Source organism: Indicator indicator, chromosome 11, assembly GCF_027791375.1.
Source record: "Indicator indicator isolate 239-I01 chromosome 11, UM_Iind_1.1, whole genome shotgun sequence".
In the NCBI taxonomy this organism is placed as follows: Eukaryota; Metazoa; Chordata; class Aves; order Piciformes; family Indicatoridae; genus Indicator; species Indicator indicator.
This window is the reverse complement of record NC_072020.1, coordinates 34,281,026-34,302,252: the sequence shown is the minus strand read 5'-3', so window position 1 is coordinate 34,302,252 and position 21,227 is coordinate 34,281,026. Positions and strand designations below refer to the sequence as shown.

General features: G+C 44.9%; 1 protein-coding gene across 4 annotated transcripts in view; it reads right to left on the bottom strand.

Annotated features, from left to right (window-relative positions):
* RARB (retinoic acid receptor beta) overlaps positions 1-21,227 on the bottom strand; it is a 207,983-nt gene that overhangs the window by 9,394 nt on the left and 177,362 nt on the right. For all 4 annotated transcript variants that reach the window (XM_054385226.1, XM_054385227.1, XM_054385228.1 and 1 more), the window contains 2 exons: positions 10,793-10,953; positions 2,027-2,203 (listed from right to left, as the gene is read on the bottom strand). In XM_054385226.1, the coding sequence (XP_054241201.1) occupies positions 2,027-2,203; positions 10,793-10,953 (338 nt within the window). The remainder of the gene's footprint in view (positions 1-2,026; positions 2,204-10,792; positions 10,954-21,227) is intronic.

Below are 21,227 nucleotides of genomic sequence, written 5' to 3'. Positions count from 1 at the left end.
CAAAGCACATGCACTGCACATGACTGTGCTCATGGTAATTATCCCTTTTTTCTTTTTAAGCAGCACATAAAATAGTCACATAAAGCTTGTGTAAATGCCATGCTGGAAAGTTAGGGATCTGCATAGCAGCCATGTCCTATCCTGGGTGTGGAAAAGCCTCAGTTCCTCCCTGCAGCACTTGCTGTGCCCTACTTGCTCAGATGTGTCCCCACTCCATGGTCTGGCAAAAAGCAAAATGAGAATGAGCAGGTGATGAGGAGTAACAGGGCCCAGTGAAGTTCATAACTATAGACTGAATGTTGCCACATGGTCACAAAGCTAGAGTGGTGAATTATATTAAAGAATCAACCCTTTCCAGCCATTTATTAGTCGAAATAAAGTTACCATTTACCACCTGCTTCATTACTGGTTTTCTAATCTGGCAACTCGGTTTTTGTTTAGTTACTCTGATCAGAGGCCCTGAAGTGCCTTTATCTGAGCACTTCAGATAAAAGTGCCAACAGAAAGACTATCCCTAAACACTTGACATTGCCCAGATGGCGGTGGTGACACAAGCAGCGAGTGGAGCTGCCACATGAAGCCCATGGAACTGGGGCTGTGACTGCTTCTGGGGTAAGGGTATGGATTCTTCCATCAGCTATGGAAGGCCATACAGCAACACACCCAGGCCATAGAGCAACAAATAAGGGCTGGTAGCTTAAGAGCTAAAGTTTTAGGGGTAAAGAGTTTGGGCACACAGATTCTTGCTATATCCTGACTCCTCCCCTCCACCTTCAGATAGTTTCCATATTAGCCATTTATTACTGGGTACAACAGCAAAGCACCAAAAAATTCCCACCCCCTACCTCTGGCAGAACACACTTGAGACCATGCCACAGCTTATCAGTTGCTGTGTGCCTTCTGGTGTAAGGGGAACATAGCTTATCATGACAGAGCTGGCAAGGACCACAGGCAACTGGAAACGAAGGGCACTGCCCCGCAGCGGGAACAGACACAGTAACAATGAGATGTCCAAGTCTGAAGGAAATCCTGGACGAAGGGGAAAAAAGGGATGACTGGAGCAGGGCAGAGCAAACCTCAACATTCTCTTTTTAGAGGCCAAAGAACAATACCTGTACCCCTCGTCCTCCTCCATCAATGTCCTCTAGATGCAAGTAAAGTTTATGCTCAGAAGGAAGTATTTAAAATATATTTAAAACACGTTGAAAACGCTAACTCTTCTACTGAAAATTATTGCTACAACCAATAGTAAGGCACTTGTTTGTCACTAAAAGCCTGAAGACCTCTAAAGTCTTGATAAAGAAATGTTGAAATCCCTGAGGGCTCCTGGAAAGTCAGCATGACAGAAACAACCAGAGCCCAAGGGAGGGAAGCCAGCTCACCTTGACACAGCGGCAAAGCAAGGTGCTGCAGGCTGTACACTTGCCTGGTTAAAACTGCATTACATTGAGCTGAAATCTGTCATGCTGCCCTCCTCACAGGTGCCTGTAGCACTGGTGAAAGCAGTAGGGGTTCTCTGTGCTGGAGGCTGGTGGCTGCTGGGCTCCAGGCACACCAGCTTCCCTCTACAACCTGCAAAAGCCTCACTCTTAAGATGGGTATCTTGTTCTGTGAATCACTTGGTAACCACAGACACATCCTTTTCCTAACCTCTTATACAGAGGACTGTCTCTCTTGGTATCTTTCCCACAGAGCATGATGTTTTACAGGTAGGAGAAAGCAAAGCAAATCAGACCTCTCTTCAATGTTAACAATAAGAATGTTTTCCCAAAGTAGCACATAGCTCAAGTTAGTGCCACAATACTCAGATGTGCCCTTGTGGCACATCCACAAACTGAAAAGATTTCTTTTGCAGAGTAAGCTCATTCCATGTAACACATCTGCAGCTGTCAGACTGCACTCCTGACTGTACCAGGCTACCTGCAGTCATAGGGCCAGGGCAGTATTTGCTCCCTCTCCCTGTCCATTCCAGTACAAAGAACAGAAAGCACATTAGTAGCAGAGCAATGATGTCACAAACACCTACCAAGATATCCAGGCAGGCTGCTTTAAGTAGAGTGATCTGGTCTGCAATGGTCAAACCGGTGAAGCCTGGCAGGCGCTTTGCAAACTCCACTATTTTAATAATGCACTTGGTTGCAAGTTCACTGAATTTGTCCCAGAGCCCGAGGTCCAGTCGAACCCGATGGTCTGCGCTGGAGTTCTGCAAAGACAGACAGGAGGCAACCATAAATCAACCATCTGCCTTTCAGTGAATGCTTTTCAAGAGAAAGAAACAACAACTGAGTATTGCTTCCAGAAGCACTTTCTATTAACATTCCAGGCATTTTCTGCAGCTTGCTGTTGGGATGCTGCTGTTTTAAACTTGGATTAATCACTTGAGAATTCCTTGGATATTTCTCTGTTACTTACAATTGCAGAGGCCATCTGTACAGGGAATACAAATGAACTTAAAACATTTCCAAATGCCACTGTCATTAGTCTTCCTTGCCATTGCATAAGAAGTGCATTGAGAGAGACAATTTAATTGTACGCCAGAAAATATAAATGGATAGTGGGACGAGAATATCAGGCCCTCATCTGGGAGACGCAGCAACAATATTTGGAACACAGTTTCACATACTTAAGGTCCTGGCAAATTAGTTCTATTAATTTATCTGCTCTGTGGCTGTGCAACAGTTTTACAGCTTTCTCAAGCTACAGTCTCACAAGAATTAAAAAGCACTTCTTCACAGGACATTTGAAACCCTCCTGTGAACTGATGAATGCTATATGCTCATGTGGCAGTGTATCCAACACACACCCTGCTGTCTGTTACAAGGACATTCTAGCTATATCTTTCAGAGATTGTTTCCATATATTCATGTACCTTCATCAAAAAGTCCGTAATTTGCTAGGCTGTGTAGAAACTCTCTGTTAAATCTGTGATTAAACATTTTCATACTTTCAGAATGACCACTTGACCCTTGAAAAAACTTACACGGCAGCCAAAAAACATCTGACTCAGAAGTTACTGTGATCTACGTGATGCTAGTCCAACAAAAGATGGTGGCATGGGGAGACCTGGGCAGTTGTTGGCAACCCATTAATGATTCTCGTGGATTCGTGAGAAATGGGTAACAACTCCCAAACACCTGAGGCCCTCCCCTCCTTCCCCAGCACACAGCATATTCTCATTGTGCCACAATTGATCCGGTGCTGTTTGAGATGCAGCCAGTGTAATGGATCCCCCCCAACTAGTTAATAAGCCACCAAGTTAAGTGTGCTTGGCATCTGACTTCAGCCTCTCTTCATTGCAAGAGAAATGTCACCTGTAAAAGCAATGTCACCTGGCAATGAATTTGCAGCCACAGAAAGGCAGACTTCTCTCTTCCATGCTTCATCTGAACTTGTTGATTAACAAGAGAGAGACACACGTCTCCAAGAAAATCCCCTCAGGTGGCAGCTTTCTCCCCAGCTGCAAGGGAAGGTGAAGTGATTAGCTCCCTTAGACATAGCTGCTTAAAGTTAAAATGTCAAATGGACTTTGAAAAGAAAGTTAAATGAGAAGAGTCTCAACTCAGCAGTCTAACAGAGGGCAGACAAACGTCCATGGCAAAGCATTCTCCCTACACAGACACAGCTTTCCTGCAGGAGCCATCTCTAGTGACCCTGCCACCATCACTGCGGACTCCTTGGAAACCTTCGGAACAATCAGCTTTCTTCAGGTCATGGGAAGGACACAGGGTCTGTAAAGGTCACCAAGGGGACGTGGGGTGACCTCAGCTTGGCTGATGCTCTAGCATGCCCTTGCAGGCTGCCTTCACAGATGCCATAGCCGCCAGCAGTCATGATGGGTCCCAAGGGTGCTACCAGCCTGACAATGACTCTCACTTGCAGCAGGGTGGAGATCTGAGCCTGCCTTGCTGTAAAAAAAACAATGATGACCATGCTGAGCAGTTTGAAGGTGCATACCTGCTCTCCCTCTTTTTAAGTGATAAGAAATTAACCTCCTGATTGCTATTTGAATTTTGATTCTGGAAAATTACTCTATTTTGTTTTGGTTTTTTTTATGAGACAGAAGACAGGAGAAAATATTTTTATAATCCTGAGCCTAAAGAATTGCCTTCAAAATGGTCCAAAACGAATGGGTTAACAGTCATCATAATGTCCTTTGAAACGTTTCTTTTGGCTACAGGAGTATGCATCCCTCAGATTTATTTTATTTCATCCTCAAGGACCTTGGTGAAATACAGTACATTGGAGGAAAAATAAGATCAAGATGTGCAGTCATTCAGGCTGTAATTAAATTTAATAGGCAGTTTATCCAGTTCATAGAAAGATGGCATAGCAGAGAGCTACACAAAGCAGAGCCTAAAGCAGGAAATTATTTTACAATAGGGTATCCATCTGGAAAAAAGACGTTGCATGAAACCAGCAAGTGTGAACAAAATCTTCATCAGCATCATATGAGGTTACTCCATCATGCTGCAGTACTAGCAATGGGAAGTCTAACATGTCTGCTATGAAGAGTAATGCACAGCTGTCTTAGCAAATGAAAACCTAACTCACTCCTATGCAAAATGAGGAGAAGGGGAACACAAAATAACCGTGTGCTTTATTGCGCCGGGTGCCAGGTTCCTCTGTACTGGAGCTATTGTGGTTAACGCATTCATTCCGAGGTGCCATGAAGAAGGAGAGTTTCAACATTTTATTTGGTAATGAATTTAGTTGCAAGCATACAAAAGAGATAGACTTTTAGCAACATTTCTCAACATGTAAAAAAATAAAACTGACTCAGTATCAGTGTATAAGTTGAACAATAAAACACAGAATCAATAAGATGCACATTAGAACAAGAAACACTGATTACCTTTGCCTGGGATCTCCTCTAACCATGCTGTGATAAAGGTGCAGTTGCTATGACTTTTCCTGAACATTTTAATGAAGCAGGTTTTTGGGTGTCCTTTCCATTAGCAGGCTTGCATGGGTTTCAGGCCTATGTAGCAGCGCACATATGGTGAAACAATACTGTACTATACCCTAGTGGCATCTTTATCAGTGGAAAAGACCAACCTTGCTATGAAATCCAATTAAACAGCCATTTTTGCCACATAAATTGATCCCATTTTTTCCATCATTTTTGTGTTTTCATTGCAGTCTGCTCTATCTCCACATTAGCACTAGGGATGAAGCAGTCACAGAAACATACACAGTAGCAGAATCCCTACTGTCTTTAAAATCCACTTTACAAAGGAAACAAGGCTCACAGGGGCACTCTGCCCTAATCAGGAACACTTGCTATGCCTCTTTAGTAAAAGCAGCAGTACACGCCATCTCTGGTGAGTTCACTGAGGACCACAGCACATCTCTGCTCAGGCTCAGCACTGGGAGGTCTCTCCATATATTCCTCTGCAAAGGCACAGAACAATGGCCACAGCACTTCTAAGCCAAGCACTTACAAAATGCTGCCACAATGCAAAACCTCTTCAGTTCCAGCCAGCCAAGGGCAACCTGGGAGAACCTGCAGCAAGGGTCTGCAGAGTCAAACTTCTGTTCTGCTTTACCCTCCCTTTATCAGAAGGCTGGAGATAACACAGCTGCAGACTCACAAATAGCACCAGTCTCAAAGGACAGGCAGTATAGTTACACTGAATTATACTCTAAAGCATGACATCTCCAGAGAAATTACTAAGGCACTCTCTCTTACCTGGATGACAGTAATAAAACAGATCTATTTATGATGGACTTTTGAAATCCATTAGTTTTAAACAGCTTGCTGAGTCTCATCATCTGCAGAACACTACTTGCCACTGCGCGCTGAATGCAACTGTTAAGCCAAATGACCCAGGGAGTTCAATGAGAGCGCTCTTCTCCCATTATTTTAAGAGGACTTTCGTTAACTATGCAAAGTATGGTAATTATTACAAATAGGGACACTTTCTTTTTAAAGAGCAGATGGATATGAAAAACAGAAAAATTGAAAATGCTTCTCCAAAAGCATTTTTGTACATGAAAAAACACACAATAGTAGAAAAAAATCACCATGAAACCTTTCTCTCTGGGAAGTGCAGGCTGCAGTGCTCAAGAGCAAGAGGAGCCAGATAGACAAGCTGAATGCCTGAGCAGGTTTTTGTTATGGCTGTGTTTCTGCAATGGCTTTTTCACTTCACTCTTTTCTATTTAAAATTCTTTGCTCTTTTTGTCCACAAACAAAATCATGTTTCAAATAGTCTGAACCATCACATCACTGAAGGCGCACAGAGGCCGTGCTTGCATAAGTTTCTTCCCTCCACTTTTTCTGGCAGTATGCAAGGGCAATGCTCCATGAAATTCAAGTGACTCCACATCAATTCAATACACTAACCTCTCACTTCTCCTTTAAAAAAATCAAATTAAAACCTCTAAGATTACAAAGGCAATCTGCATCCTCCACAGTGTGAGCATGTCATGCTGCATGACTGCTAGCCTGCAGGACTGGTGGCAATTTTCTACCCATACTGGCTTGTTACTATCAAGAAGAGTGATATAGGCTCCTAGCTCCCCTTGCACCCAGCAGGTAGTAAAAGGTCTGTGTGCTCCTTTGCTTTGACTTGCAGTCTATCTCAACTATCTCAAATGGAAAGATTATTGCCTGATCCCTGAAATTTGATCAGCAGCTGGCGGTGTTGGCCAAGCACTGAAGCTGTGCTCCTCTGACCAGCACACACACCATCCACCTCCCAGTTCCTTGAGGATCTTCCACTGCTGCAGAAAGACTTCTTCCTAGCTCCTGGGCTGATGTGCAGCTGGATATGCAGATGAACCTTATTCCAGCATCAGAAGTACTCTGTCCCTTCCACAGCTGGGCAGAGATAGTGCTTATAAAAATGAGCACTTAACACTGAATTCCTATCTAAAAAGCTGAAGTGGTTGCCAGACCTTATCTAGAAGAGAGATTTAAGTACTCTGCACTTTGCACAGAGAATATAAGAATGCCACATGGCTGTTGAAGGAAGTGCTATCACGATCAAAGATGCAAAGGAAGCCAAAAGAACTCTTTCAGTATGATTTTGTTATTGCAACTTGTACGGTAGCAAACCATGACGAAGTGCCAGGGACTATAGCCATGTGCAGCTACCTACTGTGGACTCCCAACAGACCAATAAATACACAGGAAATCTCTTTCCCCAAGCTGTCTGATCTGATTTGAGATACCAATGACTAATATCCAGCCTCAGAGAGAGTGTGGTCAGGTCAGTGGGGCCCATTAACAGACCAGATTTATCTGTTCATTAGATCCAGACTCTGAAATTCCCACAGGGACATAAACTCACCATGGGGGTCAGCGCTACGCAACAAGACCCTCTCCAATTTCATCCATTTGCATCATTCCAAGAGCTAAAATATAAATGATACTTAAGCATCCAATATGTAACAGAAAGCACGTAAGGTGCTCAGGTTTCTCTTTCAGCCTTTCAGGATCTCTGTGAATTACCGCACAAAGTACCCCACACCAGCCAGATGCAGCACACTCTTCACCCAGAGGCAACACACTGATAGTCACAACACATTCACCTGGGAGGTGTACTGATGTATTGGTATTATTCTAGGGTAGCCAGGCAGGGCAGCCTGTGTTCAATGACCTCTGGCAGGCATACCAGCCTGACTACACATCCCAGCTGCACACATAGCCTAAAACTCACTGGTTTTGAACTAAGATTTTTTTTTCACATTTGTTCAGAATCTTCCCGTGTTTTTCAGGACTGTGAGAACAGGTTTGGAAGATATTATTCACTCTATAACCAGGATGTCACTGTAGGTGCTGAGAAGAGGGGTGGAGGACATTAACCCAGGAATTTCCTTAAAATTCCTACTACTGATCCCACCATCTCCATCTTTGGTTAAGTGACCCACTGGCTGCTTTCAAGCTTCCAGCCTCGCGTGATGCACTAGGCCCTGGGGGCTTGTCTGTGTGGTATTTACCAGCATAGCTACACTGACTCACCTGAGCAGGGCTAGCACTCAATACGAACCGTTTTGTGTGGGTCTCAAAATTAAACATGAAAATGTTTGGGACAATGCTCTCAGCAAGACGGAAACTGCTTTCTTCTAGCATCACACCATACACACTTGCTTTTCTTGCCATTAAATTGTGGTGAAGGCACCATATGCCCAGAATTATGGCCCCAAATACCAGCAAACTTGTCCCAACATGTTTGGGCAAGTCTCTCCTTTCCACCCTCCTTTCAGGAGAGGGGGACAAAGGCCCAGGCACCAACCTGTGTCTTTAAGGGGTAAACAACTACCTGCACCCATTGCATGGCATGCTTGTGCTCTTTCCATCCAAGGGCATAATTCTAGCTTCACCCTTTCTGTAGGTTAAAGCAGGTTGTTGACAAGTGTGCCCATTGGCCAGATCCAGCCTCGACAAATCTGTAAATATTCCCCTCTTGCTTACCAATTTGCTCGCTCCTTTTGCTTTCTCTTGCTTTGCTCGAGCTACATAAGCTCGCAGCACCCCTAAGTCTTCTCACTCCCACATTCAAGCATACTAGAGGCCTCTGCAATACAGAAAGAAGACAGCTCCCTGAGCTGCTGGAGGAACCAGCAAAGGAAATCCCTTCGCTGAAGCTATAAAAACCAGCGTTGTAAGCCCAGTCGTGTCTTTGAGAGGACTGGAACCCAGAGGGTAAGCTTTAGCCCAGAGTGGGAGGGACTAGGCCAAGCCCAGCTGCCCAACATCTGCAACCAGAAGCAGCTAACCAAGCAGCCATGCACCTTGCGTGACCCCCACTATTTGCGGGAGATAAACGGAGCTACTGTCATCACTCCACAGCCCTGTGCCGTCAGGGTAAAGTAATCCGGGATTTCCCGAAAGATACCCTCTCCGTTGAGTTCAAACCAAAGATTGCATCATATCCTTAAATGGAAAGCAGTCATCGAGATCGGCATAGTCAGCTCACTTCGAGCCAAGCAAGGGGGAATCACTGCATAACCACGCCCCTTCCCCGAAGCGTGTCTCTGGGATCGGAGATGGCCGACCCTGCCTAACGGGAAACTGTCACCCCAACCGCGAGGGCTGACCCCAAAGGAACTGGCCCCTGCCACACAGGACCACTCCCACGGACTGGCCCTGCCAGGCCTATTCTGTTCAGGGAGCTGCACTGATCCTGCCAGCCCCCAGTTGCCACAGTCATGTCATGGGACCACCCTGCCAAGGGAAGCTGCCGACCGGCGGAAAGTTGCCCCTCCCGTGGCCGCAGAAGGAGAAGTCACCAACCAGAACAGGCCAGCCCCAGGCTGACAGAAGGTGAGCAGTCAGCGTAACCCAGCAACTTGCTTGGCTACAAAGAAAGACACAGTGTATCTTTCACATGTGCAACACTTGGTAACATTCAATTCAAAGCACCTGTGCCTAGCGGCTGATGTTCCAGCTTGAATTGCCTCTTGATAACCTTGTAAATATCTCTGTACATAGTTACAGCTGCCAAGCGTCTTGTCGAGTCTCCATCTAGTGGACAAACGGCAGAACTGCACCTTTCGTTCCCTTAATTAGAAATTAATTCTGTAAATATTCTAATTGGGTCAAATTGTATATACTAAACCAGTTATGGAATATGTTTTCACAACCGTGCATTAGAATCAATATATAAAAGTGACTAAGTGGTTACTAATAATTTTAATAATTAGTAACCAGTATTTTCATAATTCATATTTCATAATTCATAAATTAATAACCATCCTCCATCCTAATCACCACATAAATAGAAAGTCTTACACCTAGAACTGAGAGTTCTGAACCTTGCACACTGTAAATAGATGAGTATGTGATAAACAGCACACTGCTCACTGAAACAGTGAGTGCTGATGCTTCACCATGGCTTCCCTAGGTCACTCTTAGATTTGCTCAAAACAGCAAGCAAGCCAGAGGTATTTCACCTGACTTCTGGGGCTTGTTCCAGGTCTCCAGCTGGAGCTAGAGGACAAAGACTCCTAAGGCAGTTGCCTCCTTGCCCCAGCCATGCCACTCCTGAGCTCCTGGGCTTGGCAGTGAGATCACATGCTCAGCTGCTTCCAGACCCCTGCACATCCCTCTAAGACAGCCAGTACTGCTACAACCCACAGCAAGAGCAGGTCATTCCTTTACTCACAAGACTCCCAACATTACCTATCTTTAGCATCTATTACTGCATTTGCAAACTTGATGTTGAATATCACTGCCCTTCCCTGTATTTAGCAACGTGTATATATGTATAGAAAAATAATATTGCTCTGACTCATCCTCTGGAGAAATTACTACAGGACTGAACTTCTTGATGGGGGGGCTAATTTTTAATTTCTATAAGCAGCAGAATGCTTTGTGGCATTTTGGTAGAGGAATAAACTGCAAATGAGCATTTTGGAAACAGGCTTGTTTAGGCGTTTCATGTTTTCCCTTGACCTTGGCAGCTCTGGGACTGTATCACCAGCACTCCAGCAGCATTGAAGAACTCCTGTAGAGCTGTAATCTGCTGATGCACCAGCAGAGATCATGTCTTTGGAAGCCAACAAATTTTTAATGAATGATGGCATGCAACTGACTCATGGAGTCCAAGCTTGTCTCTTGGCTACATTAGTACTTCAGACACTCTATCACGATATGGATAAGTAATACTTACAATTAAGGGCAGCTTTTCTTCTTCAGAATGCATTTGCATTCATACCTGTGTTTTTTCATGCCTAAGGAGGTGCAAGGGGTGCAGCTACTACTGCATCTACTTAAAACACATGAAGCCTCCAATGCAAAACTGACATCACCCAGGCACATGTACGTGTCACAAAGCAGACTTACTGTGGTGTATTTTCCCAGTTGGCAGAGTGAGGGGAAGGTTTCCTGGTGAGCTTTTCGGATCTTCTCAGTGAGATCATCCAACTCTGCTGTCATTTCATAGTTTTCTGTGGACTCCTGCTTTGAAGGTTCCTTCTTCTTTTTATTCCTGTCATTTCTGACAGCTACAGAAAAAGCAGAGACAGATCATCTCATATTGCTTTTGCTGCTCTACTTAAAAACACTGTAAAATGCTTTTATTTTAAACATAAAATACTTTAAGTTGAGATTAAAATGGTATATGCACAGAGAATACTAATGCAAGCTTAACTATTTGACTGTAAGAAAGGGCTTGAGAGCAGCCCTGAAGAAAAGGCCTTGGGGGTGCTGGTGGACGAGAAGCTCAACATGAGCCCACAAGTGTGCACTTGCAGCCCAGAAAGCCAACCAGAGACTGGGCTGCAGCAAGAGAAGTGTGGCCACCGGTTAAGAGAGGTGACTCTCCTCCTCTACACAGCTCTCCACCTGGAGTAGGGGTCCAATTCTGGAACCCCTGTTACAAGAAGGATTTGGAGGTGCTGGAAGGTGTCCAGAGAAGGGCCACGAGGATGAGCAGAGGGTTGGAGCTCCTCTGCCATGACGACAGACTGAGAGAGTTGGGGCTGTTCAGTCTGGAGAAGAGAAGGCTCCCAGGAAACCTTCTTGTGGCCTTCCAGTATCTGAAGAGGGCCTACAGGAAAGCTGGGGAGGGACTTTTTAGGATGTCAGGTAGTGATAGGACTGGGGGGAATGGAGCAAAACTAGAAATGGGGAGATTTATATTAGATGTCAGGAAGAAGTTCTTCCCATGAGGGTGGTGAGAGACTGGCACAGGTTGCCCAGGGAGGTGGCGGAAGCCTCATCCCTGGAGGGTTTTGCATCCAGGCTGGATGTGGCTGTGATCAACCTGATGTAGTGTGAGGTGTCCCTGCCCATAGCAGCGGGTTTGGAACTGGAGGATCCTTGAGGTTCCTTCTAACCCTGACAATTTTGTGATCTAACAGGTAATGATGAAAAAAAAACTTCCACAGGTGCTTGTTGTTGATGTGCCATCACATTCCTGTACTATCTACCATCCAAGAAAGTGTACTGCCACTTCACATGCACTGTGTCTTGGTGAGGAAGCATTTTTTCCTTGTAGCAATAAAGCTGTGCATAGTGAATGGAAAGGTCCTCTGCAGTGGTGCAGTTGTTATTTTATTGGATGTGAACAGCGCTAAAAAAGACAGCAACTGTTTGTCTTCTTCAATTTCATGGTGTAGGAGATAACAAACCCCATACTAATGTGAAGTTCACTAAGCAGAAGTTATTTAAAAGGAACGTGAAATGTGAAAACAGTAAAAGGAATAAGATGAAACACATGAAACTCAGGATGTGAAGATCAAAGGAGAAGTACAAACACTTGAAAGTGTGAAAATAGCAGTGAAGCTATCTAAAGTTGCTTGCCATCTGCTCTTACCTCAGATCAGCCTTCTACCTTCCTGCGGCCACGGGGGATTACTGGCAATATGCACTGTGCAGCACTCATGCTGTAATTGATTTCCCACATATTTGTGCTTTGCAATAAAATATGACAGCTGCTCTATCACCACACTCCTCTTTGTTCTTTTAATGAAAACAGCTTAATTCCACAAAAAGTGCCCAGGAGATAAGCCTATGTGCACAGCACTGCCAGCATTTGCGAATTTTCTCACAAGCCTTGTTAGTTGATGTCTGCAGTGGCACCGGGTGCATAACACTTTATGACAAAGCCATGGAGAACCAGTCGCTCTCCCCAAAGGCTTTGTGCCAGTATGAAACACCCCAAAGACTGAACTATGTTGGACAAATGTAACATTCACTGACACTCAAGATTTTACCAGATTGAAAAGAAAGCCTCAAACGTTAAGGGTGTGGCTGATTCATGTGAGGAGGTTTTGGGATTCTGGATGGCCAAAAGTCTACCTGTTCTCACACTTTCCCACCCCAGGAATCACATCTGTCTGTGCCATAGGGAGGGAAGCACAGCAAAATGGGCAGATGCCCAGAGCCACCTCCAGGCTAGCTCTTTCCTCCTCTGGGTTCCCCAGCCCCTCCATTACGGGTTATCTGCGGTTGCTTCCTACATGCCTGAGCACCACAAATAATGGCAAAGGGCAGCCAAATGGTTAATGTTTCAGGAGGAAGAAGAGGTGCAATCCAGCCTTATCAATAGCATCTATGCAGGAATGAATGGCACAGAACTGGCTTCATTTTCCTCTGGGTGTCATCTGTGAGAGAAAGTGAAGAGTGCCACAGGATAATGGTAGGGTGAAAAAAGCAGCAGAGACAGGAGCATCTACAGATGTAACACTGCTGTAACACGTGTTACAGAAAATAAGAGGTAGATACAGTGAATATTGTTGCTCCTTCACAAGGCCATAAAGTACATGCTCCATGAACTGAACAGCTCTGGTTTTCTCACAGAAGATTTGACTTTGCAACTGAGAGAACTCTGACCCTAATCCAGTGGGTATTTTAAGGTTAACTTTGATTTGAACTGTGTGAACAGACCTGCACTGAAGTCAGCTACATGCTCTGCTGGATCAGGGCTGGGACACTGAGCACACCACCTAATGAAAGCCTCAACCTGAACAACTTGATCATCAGTTCTGGTGTCTGGAGTAACACAAACTCAAAGAAGGACAAGAAGAGTGGACCAAAAAGGTATCTTTTTGTAAAGGTTCAATGCTACCAGTCTAGCCAGGTTGGAGGAGGAAGGAGGAGTTGGATCTCCTTTTACAGTATTCCTCTCTTTACAAATATTCCCCTAAAGCACATGGCTTAATTTGTTTGCTGGACCTCAGGGCAGAGTGTAAGCAATGTCTTTCCCACTGAAAAAACATCCAGGACCAACATGTATGTCTCAAGTGCTCCAACTGCCACCACACTCCAGAAGTAAACCCTAATTGCTGCTGTACTTGGGAGATAAAAGAGCTTCTCAGAAAAAGATGTTAACTCCTACACAACAGCAAAGAGCAATAAGCCTTTGTAATAAAGCCTCATTTACTTATGAGCTGACTGACAAACCTGCCAAACAGGCAGCCTTAACAACTACTTATCTCAATAGCTTTGAACTCCTTGTGGAAGACAAATATGTCACTTAGGCCAGGCTTTGGAGCAGCTGCCAAGAGCTCCTAGACTAGGGGACAATTCTGACAGGAACTATGCCACACTCCTATGCTGTCCTGGCACAGCTCTCTCTGCAGCTCTACCTGAAGTCCCTTCCCCTTCAAAGGCCACCACAGGGACAGCTGCTGGCATTCAGTCCACATCACAAAACTGGCCTGGCTCTGTTCTCTTTCTTTTCAGTTGCAAATCCCTAAATGGTAGGAGGGGGAGAAGTAGCACGGTGCAAAATCTCAGAACACTTTTTTATTAATTTCTACTTTTTTCCTATGACTGCATACTCCTTTCTAATAATGATAAAAACTGATTAGCATTTATCTTCTTGCTTTATGGATACTTTTTACATTCCCTACATTTGTCTTCACTAAGTCTGCATCAGGTATTGGCAGAGTTTCGGTATTCCCTGTAAGATTAACACCATGAAGTTCTGACACACAACACCCACGGTCCAAAAATATGAAGGATTTCATTGACATTGAACTGTTGTGCAGATTCAGATACACCTATGATTCAAGGTGAAAAACAGAGAGAAAAATATTAAGCCAACACTATGTTTCGAAGAGTTAAATAAAAACATACAAACGCACAATTTACCCTTTACATTTTGGATTGCAGCTTATGCTTATGTGACATAAATCACACCTTTCTGTATCTTGATCTTTACATGCATACAATCACTTCAGTCCCTGATGCAGTTCCACTGCCTTTTAATGAGGACACACCAGTGATGCATCTTTGTCACAGTTAATGCCAGCATGGAAACCCCAGGTTATGAATTTCATTACTAGTTCGCTAAATTCTGATTCAGTGGTTGTTCCTGATAGGGAACAGTATGGAACCTCTCTTGCCCTCTAAGAGATACTGGAATTTTTAAAAAACAAACTCAAAACCCAAACCAAAACAAACAACAACAACAAAAAAAAAAAAGTGAAGTGGTAGTGTGGGGAAAGAGAATGAGAAAATGTGTATCTTGGTACTGGAGGAAGCCATGTCTCCATGTCTCAGCACTGCTTGGACAGCTGAGTGACATGTCCATGCCTGAGCACATCTTCCCATGACAGCTTCCCTGTACCCTGAACACACAAGCCAGGACTGGCATTTCCACACCCAGAAAACTCCCAGCAGCCATGGCCAGGATTCATAGGCTGTCAAAGGCACTTTCTGTTGCATAAGGTTTAAGGACCAGTCCCTCCCCTCTAATGTTCATCCCCCTAACCTGAGGGTAGCAGGACTGAACATCACCTCTCATCCCATCCAGTCTATTCTCATCACCTCACTGCTTTTCTTAGCATCAGACATATTTTCCCTCCTCTGCTTGAAGGAATGGGTAGGCCACAAAAGCTGCAGGAAGGAGAGATGCCATTTTTCAAGAAAAGCAGGGCTTGACATAGATGGAATTGAGAATAGGAAGACAGAAACAGCTTTTTTCAGAGGACCTCAGTGCTCTCATTTAGCAACCACACAGCAATTGTGTGCTTGAGCAGGATCTTTTCAAGCATGTTGTAATTCTGGGACAGTTGTCTAGTCTTAAACACAAGCCTCGGGTCCACCAAACTTAGTCACTGCTTGATCTAAGAAGGGTGTGTGATCCAGCCTAAGAGATTCAGGCAGCATAATCAAGTAAAAGTATGGAATGGCAACTGTTCATCCTCCTGTTTGTCAAAGGTGGTGCAAGCGTGTTCAGGGCAGAAGAGTCTGCAGCTCACAACAAAACTTTTCCAGTTACTTGCATAACTTGTGCCTCCCCAGGTGCCCAGAAGATAGACAGCACCTTTCATGTATGATAATGATTAATCAGCTATAAATTCGTGACTTGAAAAGCTATCTCAGGGAGTTTTGCCTCTCTGAGATCCCTGTGACCTTTGAAGAGCTGTGTGTACTAACGAACTGGTTTTGTTCCTGTAGTGATAACTACTCGTGTTTCCAGTCAGCTTGCATTCCTGTAAAACCACGCTTCTCTTCCCCCTACATATTTTGGAGGTTACTTGTTAAGCTAACAAATCTCAGAAGCACCATAGAGCACAGAGAGCAAGTCAGTAATTGCCAAGCGTTGGGCACAACTTATGCTTTCAAAAAGACTCCTTTAGTTTGTGAACATTGAAGAGAAATCAGAGGTGAGCTGCTGAAGGACCACTGCAGACCTGCCAACTGCCCCCTCTGGACCCGGGCTCACTCTCCCATCTACTCTCCTGCACATCTGGAAGCCATCTATCCATTGCCATGTGCCAGGCAACCCAGGCTGACCAATGCCACAGGCAAATGGTGCCACATGAGGGCGGTGGGTCCAGCACTTGGCACTGCACGTGGGGCTTCCAGAAGCAGCAAGCTGCTCGGCTACGGTGGAAACCCACAAGTCTTGCAGAGCTCCTTTACACTCCAACATCTCCAATTCCAGCAGCAGCTGCTTAAAATTTCTAATTCGGGCAGAAGTTAGCAGCTGTGGACAATATCAGTCAAATATGCAAAGTGCTTACCTATTGCCATCAGGATAAATGCCCACACATAACCATACATCATCCTTCTCCCCATCACCCTTCAATAACCTGTGCTTGTGGCAATGAATGGCAGTCCATAACAATGTTTTTCACAACAGTCAACTTGGAAAACCTTGAACCAAGGGAGAATTTAGCACTCCCAGTCCTGCTGCTGCTGCTGAACTAGGCTCTCCAACCCCATGGACAAAGCTAGCACCCAGCTGCACATCACACATAGCTTCCATGCCTGGGAGCTGGTGGAAGCAGGCAGAGAGATGAGTGACCGCAAGGAGGTTGATTTTCCTGGCTCCAATGTAAGAAAATGAACAAAAAAATCCCTCTTAAAAGCAACACAGTCACACTTAGCAAGCTGATGTACCATCAGTTCAGAATAGTAAGACTCCTGTTCACATTTTACAGCCAAACATAGCATTAAAATATGCAGAACACCAGGTAGTTATAAATAGATTGGTTTTCCTAGGTCGTGATTTCCAGATGAAATCATGTTTTCTTTTAGGCAAAACTGTTCAGCCTTTGAAAAGAACAGGAAACTATTTTAAAACAAATTCCCATGCCAAAACTGAGATTTGACATATGGAGAACAATTGGAGTCAAAGCACATTTCAAACACAAACCTCTTATTTCTAAGGGCCAAAGCCAATCATAAATACACAGTTATGTAAGGGGCTTCAAGTCAAAAATCAGAACACATTGAAACCTGCATATTTTGTAGCTGATTCAGAGAAATCAACCATGTCAGCTGCTGGGTACAATTGCCACAGGAAAACATCTCTCATTAATTAAGATAGTATCTCTCTCTAGACATGTATCAATATTAACAGCAAGCATGGAGAAACAAGCACAGAAGGAATTTCGTAAGCACCTGGCACGACGTTTTTTTTCCCCAGGCACAGAGTGAGCACATCCATTACAGACCTCAAGCCTGCCTCTAGTTTCGTATTGAGAAATACTGTTCAGCTATGGCAAACACACCCTGGTCAGTGCTCCAGGAAACTCAGTTCACCCACAGTGGGGGGAAACCACCACAAATCCAGAGCACATCGTTCTGCTGGCCGCTTTCAAGCACACTGGCTCTCCCAGCCACTGGGCGGGGGGTGAGTTTTCTTTGAATCTGACCTCTGCCTTGCAGCTTTATATTATTCATTATGTAATTGCTATGTTTTATTAGAAATACCATCTATTATAACCTTGAATATGGTAACTTAAATGACATTGAAAATTAGATTATTCTGATTATTGGAGAAGTGAGAAAGGTACTAAACATTTGTAAGGCTGATAATCAATCAGTGTATCCATCTGAGTGCAATAAAAATCCATCAGGACCTAGACTGTTTAAATCTAATTTTTTAAGCATGACATTTTCTTCTGAGCTTCTTTTTTAAATGTCACCCTTTTCTACAACAGTGATTGATTCTATCCCCAAGGACTGTTAACTCCAACTGATTTATTCATTGCATTGAGCTCTTGCATCCACAGTCTTTTCTAAATATAAAATTAATGACAATAAAATTTTCATAAAAACATGAAATTCAGAAATACAAATTCATAGAGTGAAAACAGCAAGACACGTGATAGTAGATTTAAATTGCTTCAAATACTAGGGACCTTTTAAATAGCTGTATCTTAATGCAGAAAATGGTGGAATTTTGTGCCCCTCCAGTTCTCTTTCCCCCCTCTCCCTCATAAGAAAAGGCCAAGGATTTGCTTGTTTAAAACATAATTCATTTAGAAATGTTTCAGCAGTGAACAATGAATCACTAGCTACAGGGAGTCCATGAGTAATTACCAATGCCTCCAAAATAACCCTACTAGGCTATTGTAAGCATAGGGGAGACCTTTGATTCCCATAGCCTGAGGGCTTCTATTTTTCCATTCATGCACAGGGGATTTATATGGTTATACCCTATTAAAACCAATGAAAGCAACACATCTCCCATTTATGTATGAGGATAACTACAGGGTTAATATACCAAGAACTGAGTTATAGGAACAGGTTTCATTACATGAACGAATGATACAAATGGAGGCTCCACAGCTTTATTTAACTGGCCTGAAACTTCAGCTGTGATTTCAAGGATTCCAATCAGCCTGAAAATTTTATTTTTGACAGAAGATTTGGCACCTGCTAATGTCACATCTCTGAAATGATAGAATGAGCTAAAAAGGAGTTTTTAGTCCCTTGAATTGAAACAATACTAAGTGAACTCAGATGTAGGACCAAAACTGGAAAGCCACTGCAGAAGAATACCCCTTGAAGATAGCTGAATGTCTGCCTTTGGTATTATTTATTTTACTTACTTTAAATTATTCTTTTTAGTATTTTACTTTATTATTTAAGATATGAGATTTTAATACTTTTTATTTTCATTTTGAGACAGCCAGAAGCAACACCAGCAGCTATCATAGTTTGGTTATCCAGAACTGCAAATCCAAGACCTGAAACAATTGCCAAAGGGAAATAAACAAACAAACAAATAAGAGGTTCTAAGGGTGTATTTGGCTTCGATGTTGCTGAAAACTCCCTGAAGTGCGTCAGCAGGAATAAAACACCCCAAGGTCCATGTGTATGAGTATACTGCTAATGCATACCTTTATATTGACTACAGTATTTCAGGACTGGTTCATGTTATAGAATCATAGAATCATAGAATGGTCTGGGTAAGAAGGGACCTCCAAAGGTCATCCAGTCCAACCCTCTCTGCAGTCAGCAGGGATATCCCCAAGTAGATCAGGTTGCCTAGAGCCGTGTTTGGTCTCACCTTGAGTATCTCTAGGGATGGCACCTCAACCACCTCCCTGGGCAACCTATAGAATCATAGAATCAAGAAGGTTGGAAAAGACCTCAAGGATCAGAGTCCAACCTGTCACCCTACACCTCATGACTATCTAAACCATGGCACCAAGTGCCACGTCCAATCTCCCCTTGAACACCTCCAGGGATGGTGACTTCACCACCTCCCTGGGCAGCCCATTCCAATGGCCAACCACTCTCTCTGTGAAGAACTTTCTCCTCACCTCCAGCCTAAACCTCCCCTGGCACAGCTTGAGACTGTGTCCTCTTGTTCTGGTGCTGGTTGCCTGGAAAAAGAGACCAAACCCCTCCTGGCTACAACCTCCCTTCAGGTAGTTGTAGACAGCAATGAGGTCACCCCTGAACCTCCTCTTCTCCAGACTAAACAGTCCCAGCTCCCTCACCCTCTCCTCATAGGGCTGTGCTCAAGGCCTCTCCCCAGCCTCGTTGCCCTTCTCTGGACATGCTCCAGCAATTCAACATCTTTCCTAAACTGAGGGGCCCAGAACTGGACACAGTACTCAAGGTGTGGCCTAACCAGTGCTGTGTACAGGGGTACAATGACCTCCCTGCTCCTGCTGGCCAAACTATGCCTGATGCAGGCCAGGATGCCATTGGCTCTCTTGGCCACCTGGGCACACTGCTGGCTCATGTTCAGGCAGCTGTCAACCAGTACCCCCAGGTCCCTTTCTGCCTGGCTGCTCTCCAGCTACTCTGACCCCAGCCTGTAGCTCTGCATGGGGTTGTTGTGGCTAAAGTGCAGCACCTGGCACTTGGATTTGTTGAATGCCATCCTGTTGGACTCTGCCCATCTGTCCAGCCTGGCAAGGTCCCTCTGCAGAGCCCTTCTACCTTCTAACAGATCAACTCCTGCTCCCAGCTTGGTGTCATCTGCAAATTTACTGATGATGGACTCAATCCCCTCATCCAGATCATTGATAAAGATACTGACCAGGACGGGGCCCAACACTGATCCCTGGGGGACACCACTAGTGCCTGGCTGCCAGCTGGCAGTGGCACCATTCACCACCACTCTCCGGGCACTGCCATCAGCCAGTTCCTAGCCCAGCACAGAGTGCTCCTGTCCAAGGCCACAGGCTGACCGCTTGGCCAGGAGTTTGCTATGGGGGATGGTGTCAAAGGCCTTGCTGAAGTCCAGGTAGACTACATCCACAGCCTGCCCCACATGCACCAGGTGGTCACCTGAGCATAGAAGGAGATCAGGTTGGTCAGCAAGACCTGCCCTTCCTAAATCCATGTTGACTGGGTCTGATCCCTTGGCCATCCTTCAGGTGCGCAGTATACCAGTGTTCCACCACCCTCCTGGTAAAGAACTTGTTCCTAACATCCAATCTCAATCTGCTCTTCTCTAGTTTGAAGCCATTGTCCCTCGTCCTGTCCCTGCAGGCCTTTGCAAACAGTCTCTCTCCAGCCTTCCTGGAGCCCCCTTCAGGTACTGCCAGGCTGCTATTAGGTCTCCTCAGAGTCTCCTCTTCTCCAGGCTGAACACCCCCAGCTCCCTCAGCCTGTCCTCATAGCAGAGCTGCTCCAACCCTCTGATCATTCTCATGGCCCTCCTCTGGACCCTCTCCATCAGCTCCATGTCCTTCCTCTATTGAGGGCTCCAGAGCTGTACACAGCACTCCAGGTGAGGTCTCCCCAGAGCAGAGCAAAGTGGCAGAATCACCTCTCTGGCTCTGCTGGCAGAGCTGCTTTGGATGCAGCCCAGGCTGTGATTTGCCTTCTGTGCTGCAAGCTCACACTGCCTGCTCCTGTCCAGCTTCTCATCCATCAGCACCCCCAAGTCCTTTTCCTCAGGGCTGCTTTCTATCACCTCCTCCCCCAGTCTGTATTGCCAGTGAGGATTGCTCCAGCCCAGGTGCAGAACTCTGCCCTTGCTCTTGTTGAACCTCATGAGGCTCACCTGGGCACTACCTCTCCAGCCTGTCCAGGCCCCTCTGGATGCCATCCTGTCCCTCTGGTGTAT